This window comes from Oncorhynchus keta, chromosome 35 (assembly GCF_023373465.1).
Source record: "Oncorhynchus keta strain PuntledgeMale-10-30-2019 chromosome 35, Oket_V2, whole genome shotgun sequence".
NCBI lineage: Eukaryota > Metazoa > Chordata > Actinopteri > Salmoniformes > Salmonidae > Oncorhynchus > Oncorhynchus keta.
In genome coordinates this window covers 20,407,239-20,433,516 of record NC_068455.1, presented here as the reverse complement: position 1 = coordinate 20,433,516, position 26,278 = coordinate 20,407,239, and the positions used below count along the sequence as shown (strand labels likewise).

Sequence of the window (26,278 nt, the reverse complement as noted above, 5' to 3'; positions counted from 1 at the left end):
GAGGGGGTCACTGTATTTTAGATGTTTCCAAAACTTAATTGCTTTTTTGAGTTTTTATTATTAGTGGATATTGGCCTAATTCTGCCCTGCATGCATTGTTTGTAGTTTTCCTCTGGACATGTAGGATAATCTTACAGAACTCTGCATGCAGGGTTTCAATGGGGTGTTTGTCCCATTTGATGAAATCTTTTTTTGCAAGTGGACCCCATACCTCGCTGCCATAAAGTGGACCCCACACCTCGCTGCCATAAAGTGCAATTGGTTCAATGACATATTCAATTACTTTTAGCCAAATTTTAGTAGGTATTTCAATTTGAATGAGCTTTTTAATGGTGTAGAATGCCCTGCGTGCTTTCTCTCTCAGTTCATTTACTGCCTCATTAAGGTGTCCAGTTGAGCCTATTTTTAAACCTAAGCAATTATAGTCTGTGCAGTACTCTATATATTTTGTACCAATTGAGAACTTTGGTCTAATTCCCTGAGATCTGGATCTTCTCTAGAAAATCATTATTTTAGTATTTTTGGGGTTTACTGCCAGGGCCCAGGTCTGGCAGTACTGCTGTAACAGGTCCAGGCTCTGCTGTAGGCCATGTGCTGTGGGTGACATCAGACATAGGTCATCTGCGAAGAGTAGACATTTAACCTCTGAATTGTGGAGACTAACACCAGGGGCTGAGGATTTTTCTAGAATAGTGGCCAATTCGTTGATGTAAATATTGAAGAGTGCAGGGCTCAGATTGCAACCCTGGCGAAGGCCCCGCCCTGGTTAAAATATTCAGTTATTTTCTTGCCAATTCTAATGCTGCACATATTGCCAGTATACATGTGATTGAATTATGTCATATGTTTTACCTCCTACACCACTTTCAATAACTTCGTAGAACAGTCCTGTATGCCAAATAGAATCAAGTGCTTTTTGGAAGTTGATAAAACAAGCAAATATTTTGGTATCATTTTGGTGGACATTTTAAAATTTTCCTAGAAGTTGTTTGTTTATGGACTCTCTCTCTGTCTGTCTCTATCTGTCTCTATCTCTCTGTCTGTCTGTCTGTCTGTCTGTCTGTCTGTCTGTCATCCTACTTACTGAGCTACAGTGTAGCTCAGCTTTACTGTTAACAATTCACCTCCCCAGCTCTCTGATGGCCGATACACATGTAGTTTTTACTCAGAGTACAGCAACCAAAGAAAAACTTAAATCAAGAGCAGACCTTGGTTTCAGCCTCACCTAAATTGTTTGAAATCACTGATATTTAATTGCAGGATTTACAGTATGTGGCGGCACTATCTATTTAGGGTCTGAATTAAATCATATCTGTTGTCTAAATAGTATATAATGCTAAATATCCATTGTTTAGTTGGAATAGAATGTTTGTTTCCTGTATATTTGACTGTGATATGTGGTTGTCTCACCTCGCTGTCTTATGATGAATGCACTAACTAATTATCTCTGGATAGGAGCATCAGCTAAAATGTCAAATGTAGTTCTTTGTTACGTTTGACTGTGTAAAACCAAGCAGTATTACTTATTTCTCTGAGTGACGCGGATATTGTCTCTCTGAAATGAAACCATTTAGTGATAGATGTATTTGAACAACCCCATGCCATAATTAGATTGTAGTTTTCTTTCTCTTTCTAAATTTCTTTCAACAATTAAAAGCAAATTTACCAACAATTCTGAAAATTGATAGAGCTTTTTGGAATAAAACCTCACATAGACATAGGTAACATAACTAAATGACTGTGAAAGTCGAACTGCAATACACATAAATGAAAGTTGTAAAGTCATGGTAAGTAGGATTACTGAGAGTGTACTGTACTGTGGGACATAAACAAACAAGAAAATGCACATCCAGAGGCGATGCTCCTAGTGGCAGGTGATTTTAACGCAGGAAAGGTGAAATCCTTTTAGTCACACATTTCTACCAGCATGTCATCTGGCCAACGAGAGGCGACAAAACATTGGATCACCTTTACTCCACACACAGAGACGCATACAAGGCTCTCCTTGTAAAACCATAACTCTATTTTTTTTTATTGAACCTTTATTCAACTAGACAAGTCAGTTAAGAACAAATTCTTATTTACATTGACGGCCTACCAAAACGCAAAAGGCCTCCTGTGGGGACGGGGGCTGGGATTAAAAATGTCATTAAAATATAGGACAAAACACACATCACGACAAGAGAGACTACACTACATAGAGACAACACAACACTACATAAAGAGAGACCTAAGACGGTAACATAGCATGGCAGCAACACAACATGACAACGTGGTAGCAGCACAAAACATGGTACAAACATTATTGGGCACAGACAACAGCACAAAGATAAAGAAGGTAGAGACAACAACACATCACGCAAAGCAGCCACAACTGTCAGTGTGTCCATGATTGAGTCTTTGAATGAAGAGATTGAGATAAAACTGTCCAGTTTAAGTGTTTTTTGCAGCTTGTTCTAGTCGCTAGCTGCAGTAAACTGAAAAGACGAGCAACCCAGGAATGTGTGTGCTCTGGGGACCGTTAACAGAATGTGACTGGCAGAATGGGTGTTGTATGGAGGATGAGGGCTGCAGTAGATATCTCAGATAGGGGGGAGTGAGGCCTAAGAGGGTTTTATATATAAGCATCAACCAGTGGGTTGAACAGCGATGGCCAGTTTACAGACGAGTATAGAGTGCAGTGATGAGTGGCAAATCTGATGACCGAATGGTAAAGAACATCTAGCTGCTCGAGAGCACCCTTACCTGCAGATCTATAAATTATGTCTTCGTAATCTAGTATGGGTAGGATGGTAATCTGAATCAGGGTTAGTTTGGCAGCAGGGCTGAGCGCATCCTCCTGATACCTGCTACTAAGCTATAGGGAATTGTTTTAAGAAGATCATAGCAAGAATCACTTAGCTATTTGATCTTGAATTTTAAAACCCTTTGATTTGGGTCCAGTGTAGTTATGTGAAGCTCAGCAGATATTCCCCAAAAATATAAAAAATAATTTGATTCTGAAGTGTCTCTGCTACATTATACAGTGCCTTGCGAAAGTATTCGGCCCCCTTGAACTTCGTGACCTTTTGCCACATTTCAGGCTTCAAACATAAAGATATAAAACTGTATTTTTTGTGAAGAATCAACAACAAGTGGGACACAATCATGAAGTGGAACAACATTTATTGGATATTTCAAACTTTAACAAATCAAAAACTGAAAAATTGGGCGTGCAAAATTATTCAGCCCCTTTACTTTCAGTGCAGCAAACTCTCTCCAGAAGTTCAGTGAGGATCTCTGAATGATCCAATGTTGACCTAAATGACTAATGATGATAAATACAATCCACCTGTGTGTAATCAAGTCTCCGTATAAATGCACCTGCACTGTGATAGTCTCAGAGGTCCGTTAAAAGCGCAGAGAGCATCATGAAGAACAAGGAACACACCAGGCAGGTCCGAGATACTGTTGTGAAGAAGTTTAAAGCCGGATTTGGATACAAAAAGATTTCCCAAGCTTTAAACATCCCAAGGAGCACTGTGCAAGCGATAATATTGAAATGGAAGGAGTATCAGACTACTGCAAATCTACCAAGACCTGGCCGTCCCTCTAAACTTTCAGCTCATACAAGGAGAAGACTGATCAGAGATGCAACCAAGAGGCCCATGATCACTCTGGATGAACTGCAGAGATCTACAGCTGAGGTGGGAGACTCTGTCCATAGGACAACAATCAGTCGTATATTGCACAAATCTGGCCTTTATGGAAGTGGCAAGAAGAAAGCCATTTCTTAAAGATATCCATAAAAAGTGTCATTTAAAGTTTGCCACAAGCCACCTGGGAGACACACCAAACATGTGGAAGAAGGTGCTCTGGTCAGATGAAACCAAAATGGAACTTTTTGGCAACAATGCAAAACGTTATGTTTGGTGTAAAAGCAACACAGATCATCACCCTGAACACATCATCCCCACTGTCAAACATGGTGGTGGCAGCATCATGGTTTGGGCCTGCTTTTCTTCAGCAGGGACAGGGAAGATGGTTAAAATTGATGGGAAGATGGATGGAGCCAAATACAGGACCATTCTGGAAGAAAACCTGATGGAGTCTGCAAAAGACCTGAGACTGGGACAGAGATTTGTCTTCCAACAAGACAATGATCCAAAACAAAGCAAAATCTACAATGGAATGGTTAAATAATAAACATATCCAGGTGTTAGAATGGCCAAGTCAAAGTCCAGACCTGAATCCAATCGAGAATCTGTGGAAAGAACTGAAAACTGCTGTTCAAATGCTCTCCATCCAACCTCACTGAGCTCGAGCTGTTTTGCAAGGAGGAATGGGAAAAAATGTCAGCTGTAATCGCAGCAAAAGGAGGCGCTACAAAGTATTAACTTAAGGGGGCTGAATAATTTTGCACACCCAATTTTTCCGTTTTTGATTTGTTAAAAGTTTGAAATATCCAATAAATGTCATCCCACTTGTTGTTGATTCTTCACAAAAAAAATTGTTTTATTTCTTTATGTTAGAAGCCTGAAATGTGGCAAAAGGTCGTAAAGTTCAAGGGGGCCGAATACTTTCGCAAGGCACTGTATAAACCGATATCACTTCTCAGCTTGATATGGCTTCCAGTTTATTTTGTATACTGTATAAGGGGATTTTTTGTTGTTGAGAATTGTATGATTCTATATTTACTATCATTTCTTTCAATAAAGCCATTTTTCATTCATCTTTTCAATAGATTTTTGTTTTTCTTGCAATCACAAAACAAGATGGCATGAATTACAAACAAAAACACACTATGTACAGGTACACCATTTAATATTTATTATAGACATTTTATATACATTATTTTTCAACAGTTTCATTTTGCTATGTGGTACAATCTTTAAAATCTGCTGATTCATAGTTTGTAAATCAAAAACCTTACAAAACTCATCAAAACTCTCAAACTGACCAGAACCTTTTTTTGGAAGACTAGAAAAAAGACTATTGTATTTATCATGCATTACACAAACAAAAGCATTTAGTTACACCAGAAATTGTAGCATGTTTGAACATAAAATAGTTTTGCAGGATAAAATAGAAAAGTACAATCAAACAAAAGACTGAGTCGTGATTAATCTTATGTTTGCTATTCCAATCACTTAAAACAAAATTAAGAAAAATAAAATGGTTACACCCCATGCTTGCTTCAAAGCACTGATTTATAGCATAAAGATGTCTAAACCTGTGATAAATAAACTCAAATACAGTAAGGTGTACAAAATATCACATAGTGATAGGATGATGCAGTTTATTTGAAAAGAGAGCGCTCTCAGGAAGCCATGAACTGTGCTTCTTTTAGTCCTACAGTCTTTACTCATGTGACAAAGCCAGGTAAAAGCAATGTCACAATCACATCCTTGGGTTAGGAAGGGCGAGATCACTGAGTGTTTTCAGTGACGGGGAACCGTAAGATGAGGGTTGTGGGGGACATAATGAGTTGTGAAGGAGGGTTCAGACCGGGAATAAATATTCCCTTTTTTTTATACAATTTTCAGTGCTGTTACGACAGACTTTATTTATATAAAAAGGATTATAAAAACTATATTTTTTTACACAAAAATGTCATGAAACTAATGCTAAAGTGTGAAGTTGACTATATTTCACGCCTGATTCATGTTTAGTGTGAACTGAACTGACGCCGCAGGGTCTCCCAGTCGGCCCACCAGGGGCTGTGGCCATGTCCTGTTAAATACCTTTTTCACACTAGCAAGCCAAACGAAACCGAGCTGAACTGGTTACAAATCCACCATAGTTACTGGAACCGTGATGAAAATAAAATACCAGAGCCAGCCCTGTATGGTGAGAGCCCTGTATGGTGAGGGGTCAGCCCTGTAGTATGAATCAGGTGAAATCTCAATTGTCCCTCGGCCACTGAACTATACAGACAGAACAGATATTAGCTCAGCTGAAACCCAGTCAAAAAGGCTACATACACTAGTTTGTTTTACTCCAGCTTTTTAAACTTACAGTAAATTACAGGTAAATGTTGTTGTTTTAGTTAGAAAACAGGATAAAACTGATCGGGCGCTTCTCCACCACCACGCCTGGCATAAGTCCCCTTGGCACCTGGTTTCTGTCAAGTGTTGAGTTCAACATGGATGGGGTGGAGGGAGGCAGCTTCAATGTAGTGTCATAAAATGCTACTCTTATTAAACAAGGCAGTGAAGCAGTCCATTCGTTCTCTCGGTGTCTACCCACTCAACCTGGCAGAGTAGCACAGGTCTACTACACAAACACTTTGGCCAGGGCGTCGGCCCCGGCACTTGCTATGTATGCCTTTGACGGGTGGAAGGCAACGTCATAGATGGACTCGTCAGACTTCTTGCGGTGGGCAGTGATCTCCTGCACACAGGTCTTACTGTCCAGGTTCCACAGACGGATAGAGCAGTCGTGGCCTACGGAGGAGGAATGTGTTCAGTAGGGAGAAAACATTTCCAAACAGAGGTACTAGCTACCCGAACTCAAAAAGAAGACTTCTTGTCCATACAAAACGTTTTGCTACAGTGCGAGTGAGCAGTAGTGTTGCTTGTACTTACTTCCTGACATCAGGTAGATCCCGTTGGGGTCTACAGCCAGGCTGGTAACAGCATCCAGGTGGGCCACCATCGCATGGATCACTTTACCTACACAACAGGCAGACGTAACAGTCAGTACAGAGACGTAACAGTCAGTACAGAGATATGGCAGACAGAGACGTAACAGTGAGTACAGAGATATGGCAGAGACGTAACAGTCAGTACAGAGATATGGCAGAGAGACGTAACAGTCAGTACAGATATGGCAGAGAGACGTAACAGTCAGTACAGATATGGCAGAGAGACGTAACAGTCAGTACAGAGACGTAACAGTCAGTACAGAGATATGGCAGAGATGTAACAGTCAGTACAGAGATATGGCAGACAGAGACGTAACAGTCAGTACAGAGACGTAACAGTCAGTACAGAGATATGGCAGAGATGTAACAGTCAGTACAGAGACGTAACAGTCAGTACAGAGATATGGCAGAGACGTAACAGTCAGTACAGAGACGTAACAGTCAGTACAGAGATATGGCAGAGATGTAACAGTCAGTACAGAGACGTAACAGTCAGTACAGAGATATGGCAGAGAGATGTAACAGTCAGTACAGAGACGTAACAGTCAGTACAGAGATATGGCAGAGAGATGTAACAGTCAGTACAGAGACGTAACAGTCAGTACAGAGATATGGCAGAGATGTAACAGTCAGTACAGAGATATGGCAGACAGAGACGTAACAGTCAGTACAGAGATATGGCAGAGAGACGTAACAGTCAGTACAGAGACGTAACAGTCAGTACAGAGATATGGCAGAGAGACGTAACAGTCAGTACAGAGACGTAACAGTCAGTACAGAGATATGGCAGAGATGTAACAGTCAGTACAGAGACGTAACAGTCAGTACAGAGATATGGCAGAGAGATGTAACAGTCAGTACAGAGATATTGCAGAGACACGTAACAGTCAGTACAGAGACGTAACAGTCAGTACAGAGATATGGCAGAGAGACGTAACAGTCAGTACAGAGACGTAACAGTCAGTACAGATATGGCAGAGATACGTAACAGTCAGTACAGATATGGCAGAGAGACGTAACAGTCAGTACAGAGACGTAACAGTCAGTACAGAGATATGGCAGAGAGACGTAACAGTCAGTACAGAGACGTAACAGTCAGTACAGAGATATGGCAGACAGAGACGTAACAGTCAGTACAGAGACGTAACAGTCAGTACAGAGATATGGCAGAGATGTAACAGTCAGTACAGAGACGTAACAGTCAGTACAGAGATATGGCAGAGATGTAACAGTCAGTACAGAGACGTAACAGTCAGTACAGAGATATGGCAGAGAGATGTAACAGTCAGTACAGAGACGTAACAGTCAGTACAGAGATATGGCAGACAGAGACGTAACAGTCAGTACAGAGATATGGCAGAGAGACGTAACAGTCAGTACAGAGACGTAACAGTCAGTACAGAGATATGGCAGAGAGACGTAACAGTCAGTACAGAGATATGGCAGACAGAGACGTAACAGTCAGTACAGAGACGTAACAGTCAGTACAGAGATATGGCAGAGATGTAACAGTCAGTACAGAGACGTAACAGTCAGTACAGAGATATGGCAGAGAGACGTAACAGTGAGAGTAACTAGCTAAACAGTGTCCCCTCCTGCCCACTTACCCGATTTATTGTCAAAGAACTTGATGTTCCTGTCCTCGTGGGCCGTGATGGTGACCGGCAGGGTGGGGTGACTCACTACCTTGTTGATGTGGTTGGCTGCAGGCAGAGCTGAAAACAGAGGAGAGGATGGGTCAACACAACTCACTATTAATACACCATCTGGAATGAAGACAGACAGTTAAAAGTGTTTACTTCTTCTCTCGGAGGATATATCATATATCTAGCATGGTCACAGGAGAACAACAACAAATAGCAGAATGCAGTATTTAAAAGTTCCCCAGTCCTATCACAGAGCTTAGGGTTAGCATTGCTAGTATGTTAAATAAGGCTCCAGGCTAGGGTTTGGACTAGGTTAGGATTCTAGTCTAAATTGTAGACTTACTGCTCTCCCCCTGACCAGCGAACACCACGGCGGTCTGTGATGTCTCCAGGTCATAGATCACAGCGTTGCCCGTGTTGAAGGACGCCACCATGTGGGCGGGGTCACAGCCGTTGAAGTCCACCGCAGTGGGGATGCCGTGCTCTGTCGTACACACAGACACAGACACCTGTCAGTTAGAGGCTTTTACACCAGTACTCTCTGACCTTGGTCACACATGTCCATGTGGATAACAAGCTCTCCATCACACTACTGGGGAGGTTCAAGTGCACAGCATTCCTACCTTTCTCTGCATTGTAAGTGCTGATGCATGGGTTCTTCTCCTGGGGGTTCCACAGCTTGACGGTTCCATCTGCAGAGCAGGACAGCAGGCGGTTCTTGATCCCGCTGTAGGCCAGCCCCCACACAGCGTCTGTGTGGCCCAGCCAGGTTCCAGCCAGGACGCTGGGGTCTGAGGGACAGGGTCAGTCATACCCATTCAATAAGGGTGGACAAACAGCTCTGTGATTACTCAATGACGTGATTGGAATAAAGTGAAGAGAAAGTCTACTAGTCAATTCCAATAATATGACAGATGAATGAAAGTATTCCTGACTTTTAATTTTTTTATTTTTTTTTATTTTTACATTTTACCTTTATTTAACCAGGCAAGTCAGTTAAGAACAGATTCTTATTTTCAATGACGGCCTGGGAACAGTGGGTTAACTGCCTGTTCAGGGGCAGAACGACAGATTTGTACCTTGTCAGCTCGGGGGTTTGAACTCGCAACCTTCCGGTTACTAGTCCAACGCTCTAACCACTAGGCTACGCTGCCGCCCCAGCGTAGCCTAGTGGTCAAGGAGGAGACTGGCCATGCTAAATGTGCCAACCTTACCGTAGGTGTCATAAGGGTCCACGTTGGAGCTGGGGATGTTCCAGCACTGTATTGTGTGGTCAATCCCTCCACTGTAACACTGCTCTCCACTGGAAGTCATAGCCAGGGACAGCACAGGCCCCCTGAGAAGAGGAGAGGGGACTTTAATCATTTACATCATTATTACACAGTGAGAGAAAGCCAAATGCAAAACAGTTAGTGATTGATTACAGCTTTATCCCATTAGGTTGTCTTTTTTTTTTACCACGGCACCTTCTGGTAATGAGATACTTACACATGAGCTCTGAACGTGTAAATGGGCTCCACATCAAAAGAGGCACTTCTAAAGAAGAGGAAACAATTCTTTAAAAAAGGGTTTTCAGACCCATTTAATCTAATGATACATTCTATAATTCCATAATGACAAGATAATCAAACCATGTAAACAAGTGTGTGTTTACTTTTTGGCAGGCACAGTCTTCTGCAGGTTCCACAGTTTGAGGGTGTTGTCCTCAGACACGGTGACCAGGACAGGCTCTACAGGATGGAAGGCCAGAGCCCTGACCCCGTCAAAGTGGCTGCGCAGGGTGTACTTGGGATTCCACGTCTTCCTGAACGTGTCCTTATTGGCTGGCAGCTAAAAATAGACAGACCGGACAGGGGAAGAGAAGGGCAACTTTAAACAAGTGTGGAGTGAAAAATGGAGACAGCTTGGTGGTGCGTTAGCAAGGGGGAATAGACTGCACTAGAACTACTGGAGGGCTGTATGCCTTCCACTTCCTAATGACTTGTGATGATTCTGACCAACTGTCAAAGCAAGAACATTTTCCCCTCTCAACACCTTGTTATAGTTATAGAGAGAAATAGAGAAATTAGAGAAAGGAGAGCAAGAGAGAAAGAGAAAAAGACAGAACAAGTTGCAGCTCTGTAGAAGCCTGGGTCTGTACTTTGTCAACGGTAGGTTACGGGGGGACTATTTGGGGAGATTCACCTACTGCTCACCTCTTGGCCACAGTACAGACATTGACCCTTTATTTCTCAGCTCATTCACTGTCAAGCCACTAACACCTCTGTCTGATCACTGTCAAATTACGATGTTCCTCAAAAGAACAGACATGGAAACAACCACACATTCAAACCCCAGTAAGCTGTACAACATCAGAAACTCATACAGATGGGCCCAAAACAGCACAGAAGAATACCAGAAAGCAACCTGGAACCAAAATATCCAGACACTCTTAGATAACTTTCTGGACTTTCTGGATACCACATTCACTCACAGTAAAGAAGGCATCAATATAGCCGTAAAAAACATCAACAAATCAAAAACCAAATAAAAACGACCATAGATGACAACTGGTTTGATGCAGATTGTAAAAGTATAAGGAAAAAAACTTAGAACACTATCGAACCAAAAGCACAGAGACCCAAATAATGTTGAATTACGCCATTACTGTGAGACTTAAACTCTATAAACGTACACTTAGAACCAAAAAAGCACAGTACAACAGCAAGCAGCTGACAGTAATTGAGGAGTCAAAACAAACAACTTATGGAAAAATTTGAGAAAAAAAATGTAATAAATCGAAACAAGAGGAATTAGTGATACAAAATGGTGACATATGGACAACCCATTTTACATCACCGTTCAAATTGACACAAACGCAGAACAACGCCAAATTCATGAGAAGTTGAATGGATTAGAAAAAGCTATAAAGGACAATCAAAATCAGACTAGGAGCTCTATAAGAAACTTCAGGCCCTCAAATGTAATAAAGCTTGCAGACCTGATGGCATGCTAAATGAGATGCTCAGACTCACTAGTGCAAAATTTCAATTGGCTATATTAAAACTGTTTAATTTGATCCTGAGTGTAGGTTATTTCCCTGACATCTGGAATCAAGGACTCATAATCCCAATCTTTAAGAATTGAGACAAATTTGACCCTAACAATTACAGAGGCATTTGTGTGAACAGTAACCTGGGGAAGGTTTTCTGTAGTATTATAAATGTAAGAGTTCTAACCTTCCTTAATAAGCACAATGTCTTGAGTAAAAGCCAAATTGGATTTATACCAAAACATCACGCGACTGATCATATTTACAACCTACACACCCTGATAGATAAACCTGTCCACCAAAATAACACCAAAATATTTGCTTGTTTTATCGACTTCCAAAAAGCACTTGATTCTATTTGGCATACAGGACTGTTCTACGAAGTTATTTAAAGTGGTGTAGGAGGTAAAACATATGACATAATTCAATCAAATGTATACTGGCAATATGTGCAGCATTAGAATTGTCAAGAAAATAACTGAATTCTTAACCAGGGCGGGGCCTTCACCAGGGTTGCAATATGAGCCCTGCACTCTTCAATATTTACGTCAACAAATTGCCACTATTCTAGAAAATTCTCAGCCCCTGGTGTTAGTCTCCATAATTCAGAGGTTAAATGCCTACTCTTCGCAGACAACCTATGCCTGCTGTCACACACAGCACCATGGCCTACAGCAGAGCCTGGACCTGCTAGAGCAGTACTGCCAGACCTGGGCCCTGGCAGTAAACCCCAAAAAGGCTAAAATAATGATTTTCCAGAGAAAATCCAGATCTCAGGGAATGATTCAAGGTTTCAAAAGACCTCTCTGTTGAAAATAGGCTACCCGCCCTGTTGGGGGAGGATGCAGAGAGCTGTGGGTTGGCAGCGCACTACATTGCTGCCTGCCATAAGATGAGGGACAGTGTCTGACAGACCAATCAACCTGCACATGTCCTCTACTGTATGGTTATTGTTCTATGTATGGTTATTTTGACCCTTGATTATTGTTGTTACTGTTGTCCTGTTGACAATTTTGATTCTTATCTTAATATTGTAAACATCCAAAATAAGCTTTGGCAATATGTACATTGTTACATTGTGAGGGGAACGGCACCTCAGTACCTCCAGGCTCTGATCAGGCCCTACACCCAAACAAGGGCACTGCGTTCATCCACTTCTGGCCTGCTCGCCTCCCTACCACTGAGGAAGTACAGTTCCCGCTCAGCCCAGTCAAAACTGTTCGCTGCTCTGGCCCCCCAATGGTGGAACAAACTCCCTCACGACGCCAGGACAGCGGAGTCAATCACCACCTTCCGGAGACACCTGAAACCCCACCTCTTTAAGGAATACCTAGGATAGGATAAAGTAATCCTTTTCACCCCCCCCCCCCTTAAAAGATTTAGATGCACTATTGTAAAGTGGCTGTTCCACTGGATGTCATAAGGTGAATGCACCAATTTGTAAGTCGCTCTGGATAAGAGCGTCTGCTAAATGACTTAAATGTAAATGTAAATGTAAATATTACATCATGCCAATAAAGCAAATTTAATTGAAATAGAAAGAGATAGAGAAGGGAGGGGTTCAAGGGTGATTGAGGAGATAGAAGGGCAGGGAGGTGTTCATAAGAGGGTGGGGAGGGGAAGGGGGTGTTCAGGAGAGGGTGGGGAGGGGCAGGGGGTGTTCATGAGAGGGTGGGGAGGGGCAGGGAGAAGTTCATAAGAGGGTGGGGAGAGGCAGGGCAGGGAGCTGTTCAGGAGAGGGTGGGGAGGAACAGGGGGTTGTTCAGGAGAGGGTGGGGAGGAACAGGGGGTGTTCAGGAGAGGGTGGGGAGGAACAGGGGGTGTTCAGGAGCGGGTGGGGAGGAACAGGGGGGTGTTCAGGAGAGGGTGGGGAGGAACAGGGGGGTGTTCAGGAGAGGGTGGGGAGGAACAGGGGGGTGTTCAGGAGAGGGTGGGGAGGAACAGGGGGGTGTTCAGGAGAGGGTGGGGAGGAACAGGGGGGTGTTCAGGATAGGGTGGGGAGGAACAGGGGGGTGTTCAGGATAGGGTGGGGAGGAACAGGGGGGTGTTCAGGAGAGGGTGGGGAGGAACAGGGGGGTGTTCAAGAGAGGGTGGGGAGGAACAGGGGGGTGTTCAGGAGAGGGTGGGGAGGAACAGGGGGGTGTTCAGGAGTGGGTGGGGAGGAACAGGGGGGTGTTCAGGGTTCAAGGATGGCAGGTGGGAATCGTGGTGCTTACATCATAGCTGTAGTCGGCGTCGTCATTGGAGACAGTGAGGTCAGCTAGGTCTCCCAGTCCCAGGACACTCTCCAACACGTCATCAGAGCCCATGATAAAGGACTTGCCCCCGCCTGAGGGAAACGGTAAGGGCTCGGCTAAGAACAGGACGGAGAGGAGGAGGTTTTATTAAACACCATACAGGCCACACCTAGACAGAGATGCTTGGTAACCAAAGAGCTCAGCTCCTCTCAGCAGGGTGCTAAAACATTCACCTAAATGGGAAAGACTGCAGCACACACTAAGCTGCTAGACAGAAAATATTGTCTTGCCATGTTAAACACTAGTAGAAAGTGAAGTATTCCCCTGGGTTGACGTCAAAGCCTGAGCAAATAAATGTTGATGCGTGCAATGAAACATTTCCTGAACAGACGAACACTGAAGATGCACTATGCAGAAATTGCTCCGCCATTTCCTGATTGCTAAAATTCTAATAGTTTGCTTAATTTCAGTTTGTGACAAAACAAGCAAGTATAATGTAGGAAATTATTGTACCATCTAAAATGCTATGAAATATATTTTACATAACCTCAAAATATTATATTTTCAGCTGATGTACAAAACCAAAAAGGCGCAAAAATTAAACTTAACCCGGTCTAAAAACTTGAGGCATAGAACTAGCGCACATAGAACAGACCTACTGCTTCTTAGACTGGCTATCAATGAGCATGACAGATCTATAACATACAATTTTATGTGAATCTGGTCAGGTCGCCCCAAAAATTACATATTGCAGCTTTAACGAGGAGAAGCAATGACACGGGTTAGGCCTCTGCACAAAAACTAAAACAAATAAACCAGCACTGTATAGGACAGGGTTAATTTCATGACTAATGAGCCTGACTGGTGCTCTGTACACAACCCTTTCTCTCAGCCACTGTGGAGCATTGTGCTGAGAGTAATGCTGCCTGAGGGTACTGTGACTGACCCTAGAGTCTGTGATTAGAACAGGGCATGCAGCAGCAGTGAGGTGTGTGTGGCAGGGCCAGGGGAGGGCTCAGAATATCCTGTGCACAAGTGAGGAGGAATGCTGACGCAGCATTGGTGCAATTGAGATTCCACAGGGTGGGCCTTTCTTGCTGCAGATCAGAATAACCCCCCCACCCCAGTTCAATTATATCTACCACTGGCCCACACATAGACATGTATCCTCTACCTAACACACACACAGATCTTCTACCCAACACCCATATAGGTTAACAAATTAGACTCGGCGCATTTATGCCAAATGGACATGGTGCAAAATGGGGTATAACCAGTCAATTCTGAGTCTGAGAAGTTGGGGTGGGGGGTGCTAAACTGACATATGGAATTGTTTTAAGATGGTCATACTATGTATGATTAGGTCATACTATGTATGATTAGGGTATTTGAATTGGAATGTTAGGACCCCTTTAGGTGTATAAAAAAATATATTTAAATTTGGGCCTTTACTAATAAACCCCATAGAAAGGCATTGAATAACACATTCATACATGGCAAAAAGGACAATCAAAAAACACTTCATAAGAAACATCTAGGATATAAAAAAATTGGTTTAACTTTTAAAAAAATTAACACACATTTAACCCTTTCTTGGGGTATGCACAAAACTACCTTCATACATTCATTTGTTTTTTAAAACGTGTACGGTTTACCTTCAGACAAGTTCCGTGACACTTGTGGTTCCACCGGTGTGGAAAACAACTCTAGGGAGTTTTAATGTAACTAAATGTCATTGTAAATGTCATCTACATAATCCCCAAATGTTATTATTTATCATGAGAGGGCCATAAACAATAACTAGTAATGCTGCATACTCAAAGGTTACAATCTCACCTTTCCTGTAAAAATAGTTATTAATTGCTGCAGTGTAGTCACTTCTGAGGACACAAGCTCATGTACACAGTACAAATGATAGAAATATGAAATACAGTATTGATGTATTTCCTATTCAACTAAACTGTATGAATAAGACTTGAAATGACATATGCTTTCGAAATGACATATGCTTTCAAAATATAGTGTTATCAAATTATAAAATGACTAACCTTCCGTATAACTGTAAAATACATATTTGTATTTTAGTGTTAGAGAAAATGGGCATGATTTCTGAAGGTCTCACTTGATCAAAACATCTGCCGCTATTGCTGTGAAAATCGTGCTCTAGCTTCCTGAACTTCTTAGGAACTTGCCTTTCATCTCATATTAATATTATCCATCTATGACAAACAAAGTGTTTGTTTAAAAATCAATTAATTATTGTAGATGAATGGCTATAAATCAATCCCTAAATGTGCTACCATGATGAAAGCGCTCTCTCCTGCTGTGCAACAATGTAATGATTGCAGACATGTCAGTGGCTGTCTTCAGCCAGGAGTTGATGAACGGTCAGAAGAGCAAATTAAATGGTAGGAGGGACATCCCAGCTTCAAGTGGTTTCAAATTTCACATCCTATGCCACACAGGCTCAGAAAACATACTCTGTCAGTGGGAACAAGGGCTATCGCTCAATGCAAGACATTTCGATCTACAGTGTCCACATATTTTATTATTGAAAATGACGGTCAGAATTGGTACCAGAACCATGCAGGTCCCCTAAATAGAGGACTTTACATCTATCTATAAGTTAGCTCTCAGCAGCTAGTGAGTTAGATATCTGATATCCTCTTACCCCATTCGGTCCCGTCCCCTGAACTCCGGGCTTCCCCTGCTCCCTCTCCATCCTCGGAATTCACCAGAAAGTCAAACTCCTTCAGAGCCTCCTCTGTGTCAGGGTCATCTGGAAGGTCAGAGGCCAGGCCCTCATTCCCAACCTGGACAGAGGACAAACATACAGTCAGTCACCAAGTCTGGCACAGTGGGATTATCAGATATAGAGTTAATACAATACTTGTAGTACATTTTTTTATTTTTTACTTACAATACTTGTAAAATAAAAGTATATTTTACAATACTTTTATTTTCCATATTCGATTTTAGGAGACGAGTACTTGGTATGTTTGTTCCATATGCTCTTGTACAAATTTAATTGTGTTGACCTCTTTAACACAGCAGGCATTTAAAGGTTCTCTCTTGATGAATATCAACATTTAGAATCAGGTCTGAAGATACTAGTCTAGTGTCAAGAGCACCGCTTTGGTCTTAGTAAGCCATTATTACAACCATTTACACAGTGATGACAGTAGCAGTACATTTAGAACAACATTAGGAATGGTCTTTTCACTTATGACCAGATGTAATCATCTGTAGAAGAGGTTTTCACCTTTATCTTATGCTTTTTTATTGTGTGTTTGCCACTGTCTATATCCTCCATCAGGTCTCCCTCCTCATCATCATCTTCATCACTGTCCTCTGCGTTTTCTAAGAAGTTAAATGTTTCCAGAACATCTCCTGGATTCCTAGTAAAAAACAGGTAGAAAACTATTTAGAGCAATTCATCACTGTGGATGATTTGATTATTCACATACATGGCACAGGTCTGGATGATGCATCTAATGCTATTCAGAGCAGACGGTTCTGAGCACAGAGGCAGAATGTACAGAATCAATCAGAAATCTGCTATCTGGGAAGTCGCCAGGAAAAGTGAACAACATTGTGTCAGTTAGATAACACCAATTCCTTTAGCCCTTCACTGAAGTCAGTGGCAGTATGCATGATCAGATGAGGCCTACCTACCTACCTTTTCATATCTTGTCCCTTTCGTTTGGCTGGAGACTCCCCTCCATTGAGGATCTGATCCAGGTTCCTGTTTTCCACTGAGCCATTCTGCTCTGAGCCGGACAGGCCCAGTAACGAACGCACTCTCTGAGACCGCACATCTAGTATTGTGTCCGTGTAACCTACTTCCTGAAGATATCTGTTGGGACAGAAAATTACACATAAAAATGACTTAGCTAACTAAGTAAGCCTGGGCACGTATTCCTAAAGCATCTCAGAGTTGGAGTGCTGCTCGAGGATCAGTTTGACCTTTTAGATCATAAGGAATAAAATGACATAGACAAGTAGGACCTTATCCTAGATCAGCACTCCTATTCTGAGATGCAGGCCCGGATGGGAATGAATCTTGATCGATAAGTAAGTGTGTTAGCTGCATGAGAGGCCCTGTAAACCGTGTGTGCTGTCTGTAGAGTACTTACTGTCTGAGGAGTTGTCTGCCCTGTTTCCACGTCAGCTGACTATTCTGAGGTACAGCAGGGACCTCTGTGTCTTTGGTATCTTCTGTAAACACAACAGAAATGTTAATGAAACCGCTGTATAGCTAGCTGTATGTCAACATATTATATTACTCATCATTAAGTTTATTGCAGTTCAGAGAGGGGAAGTCCGTACCTGATTCAAAGCTGGGCATCTTAACTTCACCTTGATTTAATTCTGTTCCATATTTTAATTTATGGTATTTTGCTCTAGTAGAGTACAGACAAAGTAAAGAGATTAGTAAATGTGATGAGATAATAAAGTATACTTGCAGTTATGCACAACATTTACAGGCAATGTATTAATGTCAGGCATTGAGGTAAATGAGACTAACATTGAAAGGGGCCTTATATGGACTTATGTAAAAATGATTAGGTAATAGGTATACACTCACCTTTCTTGCTTTAATGCATATTCTAACATCTTTATTCTTCGAACTAGATCATTCTTTAAATTTTCTTGACCCTTCCTTTCTCCTTGTAGGAATGCTATTCGAGCCTGAAAGAAACGAGAAGAAAAAAAAGAAATACGTTTAGGATCTGCCAATAAATTCAACATTATATTCTCAATTTTGAAAGCAGTACACATTAAAAGTAATATTTTGTGGTGTATCAAAAACTACTGAATAATTTAACATCAGATCTGTTTCAGAGGCAGCAACAACTTCATCACCTAGTACTAACACACTCTTCTTCTTGTTCTCATATTCCATTCAAATAATTCCCAGTCGGATCTATTATTTTCAGAGTTCCCAGTTGTCTTGAACATGGCATTAGTCGCAGCAGATGGAGAACAGCAGAGGGTCCACCTCAGTCCCTGCCCTCTCCTTCATTTCCACCGATGATTGACCAGAGAGGAGAGACAGTCTTCCACCTTATGGCGAAACTCGAGTGGCGCAGCATCTGCCTCAGCACAAATTCATGTTGTTTCTATGACTAGAGGAAGCGAAATGCTCCTCGATATTAAAATATCTAATAATAACCAAATGCAAGGCTATCGATACACTTGGCTACTTACTCACTCATTGCAGTGCGAGTGGAAGTAGAGAAGTGCATTTAATGTTTTGTAATTGTGTTTAATAAAAACTATTGACAGTGCTGAATAAAACTTAAAACATGACAGCAGCTCTTTGCTGTATTCTTTGACAGTCTCTCACTGGTTATGGTTTTAAATGTTATGAAATCTCACGTAGGCTACTAACAAACTTTGCTGTGGCCGGGGTCATGGAAGCTGTAGGTAGGCACAGTGATTTGTGCTATTCGATTGGCCAAAGCAGTAAGTGCACTGGACTTAGCCACAGATCTCCTGCTCCACCAGGTAGGCGGAGACAAATTAAAATGGTTAAAAACAGGAACACTTTGCCTACCCGGTGCACAGGGCTTCTGAATTAAGTGCATCTACCACCAACCGCACAAAACAAAGAAAATAAGAGCAAGCCTTTATGCTTTTATCAGTGGCTTTTCAACAGAAATGTTTGGTGATGGACTAAGAATGCCTTGAACCATGTTAATTTGTTGGTGAAGTGGACACCAAGGAACTTGAAACTCTCAACCTGCTCCACTAGAGCCTGCCGATGAGAATGGGGGCGTGCTCGGTCGTCTTTTTACTGTAGTCCACAATCATCTCATTTGTCTCTCCCTCAACGTGTTCAAGACAAAGGAGATGATTGTGGACCGTTGTGAAGATGGCACAACAAAACCTATTCCCCCTTAGTAGACAAAACATTTGGCATGGGTCCTCAGATCCTCAAAAGGTTCTACAGCTGCACCATCGAGAGCATCCTGATTGGTTGAGTCCCTGCCTGGTATGGCAACTGCTCAGTCTCCAACCGCAAGGCACTACAGAGGGTAGTGCGAACGGCCCAGTACATCAATGGGGCCAAGCTTCCTGCCATCCAGGACCTCTATACCAGGCGGTGAGGAAGGCCCTAAAAATTGTCAAAGACTCCAGCCACCCTAGTCAGACTGTTCTCTCTGCTACCGCACGGCAAGCGGTACCAGAGCGCCATGTCTAGGTCCAAGAGGCTTCTAAACAGCTTCTTCCCCAAAGCCATGACTCCTGAACATCTAATAAAATGGCTACCCAGGCTATTTGCATTGCCCCACCCCTTTTACACCGCTGCTACTCTCGGTTGTTATCAACTTTTATAACTCTACCTACATGTACATATTACCTCGACTAACCAGTGCCCCCGCACATTGACTCTGTACTAGAGGTCGATCCGATTAATTAGGGCTGATTTCAAGTTTTCATAACAATCGGAAATCTGTATTTTTGGGTGCCGATTTCCGTTTTTTTTTTTTATGTAAAGAAAAAAAAAACTTTTATTTAACTAGGCAAGTCAGTTAAGAACACATTCTTATTTTCCAATGACTGCCTAGGAACTGTGGTTTATCTGCCTTGTTCAGGGGCAGAACGACTGATTTTCACCTTGTCAGCTCAGGGTTCCAATCTTGCAAACGCACAGTTAACTAGTCCAACGCTCTAACCATTGCACTCCACGAGTAGCCTGCCTATTACGCGAATGCAGTAGAAGCCAAGGTAAATTGCTAGCTAGCATGAAACTTATTTTATAAAAAACAAGCAATCGTAATCACTAGTTATAACTACTAATCCAGTTTAGCAGGCAATATTAACCAGGTGAAATTGTATCATTTCTCTTGCGTTCATTGCACGCAGACTCAGGGTATATGCAACAGTTTGGGCTGCCTGGCTCACTGCGAACTAATTTGCCAGAATTGTATGTAATTATTACATACATTGAAGGTTGTGCAATGTAACAAGAATATTTAGACTTAGGGATGCCACCCGTTAGATAAAATACCAAACGGTTCCGTATATCACGGAAATAATAAACGTTTTGTTTTCGAAATGATAGTTTCCGGATTCGACCATATTAATGACCAAAGGCTCATATTTCTATGTGTTATAATTAAGTCTGATTTGATAGAGCAGTCTGACTGAGCAGCAGCAGGCCCGTAATCATTCATTCAAACAGCACTTTTGGGCGTTTTGCCAGCAGCTCTTCGCAAGCACAGCGCTGTTTATGACTTCAAGCCTATCAGCCTAATGGCTGGTGTAACCAATGTGAAATGGCTAGCTAGTTAGCTGGGTGTGCGCTAATACTGTTTCAAACGTCACTCGCTTTTAGATTTGGAGTAGTTATTCCTCTTGCGCTGCAAGGGCCGTGGCTTTTGTGGAGCGATGGGTAACGATGCTTTGAGTGTGGCTGTTGTCGATGTGTTCCTGGTTCGAGCCCAGGTAGGGGCGAGGAGGGGGATGGAAGCTATACTGTTACCCTGGCAATACTAAAGTGCCTATAAGAACATCCATCAGTCAAAGGTATATGAAATACAAATGGTATAGAGATAAATAGTCCTATAAATACTATATTAACTACAACCTAAAACCTCTTACCTTGGAATATTGAAGTCTCATGTTAAAAGGAACCACCAACTTTCATATGTTCTCATGTTCTGAGCAAGGAACTTAAACGTTAGCTTTTTTAATGGCACATATTACTTTCTTCTCCAACACTTTGTTTTTGCATTAATTAAACCAAATTGAACATGTTTCATTATTTATTTGAGGCTAAATTGATTGCATTGATGTTTTATATTATGTTAAAATAAGTGTTAATTCAGTATTGTTGTAATTGTCATTATTACAAATATTGTATTATTATTTTTAAAAATGATTTTTTTTTTTTTATCGGCGTTTAATCGGTATTGGCGTTGAAAAATCAGAATCGGTCGACCTCTACTCTGTACCCCCGCTGTATATAGTCTCTCTATTGTTATTTTACTGCTATTCTTTAATTACTTGTTACTTTTATTTCTTACACATATACACACACGTGTATATATACACACACACACATTAGATATAGATATATATATATATATATATACACACACAGACACACATATATATACACATATACATATATTTTTTAACTGCATTGTTGGTTAAGGGGTCATAAGCAAGCATTTCACTTTAAGGTCTACACCTGTTGTATTTAGTGCAATTGACTAATGAAATTTGATTTGGAGATCAACCAGTTGTTTGTGATCAACCGGTTGGTGACCACGGCTGTACAACATTTACCCTAGATATTTAAAATGTCTCTCCAAGAGTCACTGTGGATGTAAAAATGGAGCTAAACTAACAAAAAGCTATAAGGCACAGATGAATTGGGGGAATCTTGTATAGACCTGGCGGGTCAGGGTAGGACTGCAATTAGCAGTGTGTCTGACTATCCTCAGATCAGCAGAGCAGCAGGCCCAGGTTATAACACAGGCCTCTCTAGCACCATCACCCCTGTAGGGGTGTTCAGTTCATACAGAACTATTTAGCTGGCCCTCTTCTCCTGCTCAACTCTGTACTGCTAGGGAGTACTGAGCAGCTGTGAAACCCAATGCCGTTTAAAGGGTAGCAGGCATGGGGTATTTTTAGTCACCCGCCCCTTGACTGCAGGGGCAGTGCTCGACTTGGACAGGAGCTCATGGAAGCAGAGTACCAGCACCTCAAATGTTCTACTGCTTGAGCTCCTGCACCTATGTAGAATATTAGGCAGCTGCCCCTAAAACCCCATCTCTTGACTATTGGGTGCCCATACCTAGTTGTAAATTGACAGGTAAACTGGAGACCGATTTCCATTCCATAGTCATGGAGACTGAGAAAGTGTGATGCCCTGGCTCTGACATAGTGACTGCAGATCTTGGGCCACCGGCTAGCTTACATAACAGTTGCTTTGCTCTCTGGTATTAGATCATACCAGCAAAGAAAACACTATGGTGGATCTGAACCATTGACTCACCTGGTCCAGTCACTCCCTCACAGTAATAAGATAAGACATAATTGAGTCCACATTCAAGGAGAGAAGGAGTAGGAGCTTTAACTCTCTACAGGAAAACATGGGAGAACTGGAGTCAATTTTAACAATAGGATTCACGTCAGTCAACTGAGATCAGATCTCTTAAACAGAACAGTAATATTTTGTGTACGATATTCTCTTCCTTTTGCCTGCTTCCTTGGTAAGCAAGTCCAAGGGCTAAATGAACGTCTTGCTATTACCATAAGCATGGGAGGTCTGGCCAGTCAATGTTAGCTAGAGGGAGAAGGAAGGTTTCAGCTGAACGAACAGCTGTGTACACACTGGAACCAACTCAACAGCCAGGGGACAGAGTAGTCTGTTACACAAGCGTGCTACTAGCTCTGGAGATACAGCTGGCTACAACATTCTTCAAATAAATATCACTGTATGTGTAGATTTAATATACAGCTAAAAATCTAAGAGGGCATATTAATTAGTATATTTGTTAACCTCACTTTTCAATATTCCTGATAGGAGCATGGCAGGCATAGTTACAAATACAGTAGACTAATCAGAGATCAAATCTCAACTATAATCAGAATTTAGATGTTACAGCACTACTGCTAAAACCACTTTAGGAATCCCCACTCACTGCCCGAAGGACCACACTCCAGATACCACCTCCAACCAATCCCAGTGCAGCTAGCAAAGCCAGTATAGGCCTAGCTGCTATGTATGTGTGAGATCACAGTGTTGAGATGTGTAATGGTCAGACTGGGGACACAGAGTGAGCTCACAGACCCAAGTTAACATGCTGACAAAGGAATGGGCTGTATTGGAACAGGAATAGACATTGCCGCCTTTTGGAGCTTTGTTGTCCCCACCGTATCATATACCTACCACTTCACTGCAAAGGAACACCGCTTAGGCCTATTCACACATTTGGATACATTTAGGGCTGTATTTTAAATTTGCCTGTCTGTCTACTTGTGTGTGTTTTTGTGTATAAAAGCCATCTTACATCAAGAAACAACAAATAAACATAAGTCAGTGAACTCATATTTTCAACAATCTAGGTTTCACAATGCTGGCCTAAAAATAATACCTTATTATCAGACAATACTGAAACTGTCAAATGTATACACAGTTTGCACCGTTTTTAGGAGCCGAGGTAGTCCATTAAGTAGAACAGCTATTTTCAGCGTGTCTACTTATAGATGTTATGTATAACCAAGAAAGAACTATGGAAGAAAATGGCACTGTACTACTAATTAACACTGATGCTTTAAGGATAGAATGCTGACATAGTTGTGCACCACCTGGCTCATACACATCCTGAGGAAACACCTGCGCACAGTGGAAAAATACATCACCCACCAAATCAAGCACAATGAAAGAATGGTGTGAATAATACATTATTTCTGTGTGTGCAGTCAGTGTATGAATATAGGCCTACATTGAGTTAGTGATTTCAATTTCATCAAGAGAGAACAGCATGTTATCAGTTGGATAACATAATCCTGTCAAACCTTCATTGTGGTGTTTAAATACTCAGCATCAACATATCAAAAATAAAAACCCAAATAGAACAATCACTGCCTCTGTGTGTTAATAAACATTTTATTTCCAAGCCAGATTCTGAATAGAAAGGGCCGTGTCAGTCTACCATTTCTCTGTCTTCTACAGCCAGGGCAAAGGAAGAACAGAGCACATAACAATGGTTCATAATATGCCCTGGATGTCTCAGTGACCTATAAAGCCTGATTTAACCCAGATACTTCCAGGCCTGATGTGACTGCTGTGGACATTGAAGTGATTTGTGCTAACAAGGCTAACTGCTTGAGTGGTGTGGCTGGACAGCAAAGCAACTCAAACAATAGGAAAGGTGCAGCTGACCAAAATAATCTAGGCTGTCAGCTTGCTTCATTAATTTAAAATGTAAATAATGTGACCAACGTAGAATGTATGCACACATGACTGACTGTAAGTCGCTTTGGATAAAAGCGTCTGCTAAATGGCATATATTATATATTATATTACCAAGACAGAAGTTCAGAAAGCATACACTGATTCATATTGTTTTATCAATAAACAAGCTTAACAATATAACAGCATATGGTTCTGCCAAATTAGGCAGGTCATAGGCTACTACTTTATGTTGACAAGACAATTATCGATCATATGCCTCCACCTCACCTGGCCTGGTATGGGTTGTGTTCAAACAAAGCAGTACTCTACGCTGTCCCAGGCATTTCAACACTTCCATATTCATTATTATTACAATCCTAAAACTGAACCAACATTCCCTTTAACCTCTGCATTCTACGAGACAGAATTACCACTTAGCTGATGTCATAAGCTTGTTATAACAAAACCTAGCAAAATAAAACGCACAAAAATAAGAAATAATTCCTAGCCAAGATGGCACCGTGAAACAAAAAACTACTATAAAAGTAATGTAGCTAGATAGCAAACTAGCTAAGTCTAAAGCCACAGTTTTTTCACCGTTCGATCGTAAAGTGCATAGCCACTGTCAGACTGTGGGGCCTTGACAGCTGGCTTTGTTGACGTTAGCTTGCTAACAGGCACGAGCCATCTGACTGGCATCAGGCTATGCGATTTTCGATTTGTTTGAAATAAACTTTCAAAATATATATTTGTTAAAAATATTGCACAACTCTATGATCAATAAGATTATTCCTATTCAAGATTGATGGTTACCTAACGTGACTCAAGAAGACCCAGCCAAGTCGTCGCCATAATGACCAAACCAAAATGGCTCCTAGTCTCGGAGATTAGTTGACTGTCAGTGGTTTGATTAGATCATTCTGTAGTTCAACGACTCTAAATTGAAACTACTAAAGGAATACTACAACAAGAGTCAACAGTATTAATAAAATCACGTGTAAGACATTGTAAACACATCAACCTGATGTTCCACTGTAAAAAGAAAAGAAAAAGAGTGACATAGCTTGCCATCCTGCTGTGTGCTAAGCTAACGTTAGCTATTTAACGTTACCTGTTATCCGTGACTAGCTAGCTAGCTGGTGGTGGTAATTGATAACTAACATAATCAAGTTGGGCTGACAAACTACAGTAGACATTTATCTATCGAAGCATGGCCACTGTATGCAAAGGGTGTAAAACAAATGTTGCACACTATCCAGGCAAAATGCATTGTTGCTCAATATAGTGTTTATTTAGTTAGCTACGGTAACGTTAACCAAGTTAGCTTGCTACCTGAAGTTCGGCCCTTTCCACTTCCCAATGAGCTCTCTCCATTTCGAATCTGGCCCATTCGTGCTGGATATAATGCAGAATACCGGGGATGGTATACTGCTGTGGCCGTGGTATCTCGTCATGCTGCTGCCCCATCCCTGAGCCACCTCCACCACCGATTTGGGGATTAGCGTTGTTATTCCCCTGCGGTTGTTGCTGAGGTCTTGGGGCGGCCATTCCAACTCCTCCTCCGCCGGGGTGTTCATCCATTTTTAAGAAGAGGAAAGTCCCAGCACAATTTGCTGCTTGATTTCGCCCCCCTCCCCCTTTCAGTTCAGTATTCCCGTATGGATTTGACGATGCCTTTCCCTGAAATTCCTCGGCGACTTTAGTGAGACAGGGCTATGTTTTGAACTTACTCTCAGTGTACTGATTTAACGACCGCCATTAGTCCGATCCTTGGATATGAGAGTCTATTCTACTTACTGCGGGGGTGAGGAAGAATTGGCC

The 26,278-nt window shown here is 41.8% G+C and overlaps 1 protein-coding gene and 1 long non-coding RNA gene across 4 annotated transcripts; one reads left to right on the top strand and one right to left on the bottom strand.

The window, feature by feature from the left end:
- Positions 1–4,786: 4,786 nt before the first annotated feature.
- LOC118372357 (striatin-3-like) lies at positions 4,787–26,246 on the bottom strand. The gene is made up of 16 exons (XM_035758216.2): positions 25,790–26,246; positions 18,128–18,231; positions 17,869–17,942; positions 17,676–17,757; positions 17,219–17,395; positions 16,802–16,937; positions 16,211–16,352; positions 13,519–13,655; positions 9,926–10,101; positions 9,760–9,807; positions 9,486–9,607; positions 8,895–9,062; positions 8,615–8,755; positions 8,233–8,340; positions 6,567–6,653; positions 4,787–6,425 (listed from the first exon to the last, which is right to left on the bottom strand). Exons 1-16 carry the CDS (start codon positions 26,036–26,038, stop codon positions 6,256–6,258), a joined length of 2,121 nt encoding a protein of 706 aa, XP_035614109.1. The 5' UTR covers positions 26,039–26,246; the 3' UTR covers positions 4,787–6,255.
- On the top strand, positions 6,663–8,220 carry LOC127915902 (uncharacterized). Of its 3 annotated transcripts, none has more exons than XR_008092873.1 (3): positions 6,663–6,902; positions 7,314–7,419; positions 7,639–8,220. It is a non-coding gene; the product is annotated as an uncharacterized LOC127915902 (long non-coding RNA). The 3 variants fall into 3 exon arrangements; XR_008092876.1 differs by having other exon boundaries at positions 7,038–7,419; positions 7,747–8,220; XR_008092875.1 differs by having other exon boundaries at positions 7,038–7,419.
- Positions 26,247–26,278: the final 32 nt, after the last annotated feature.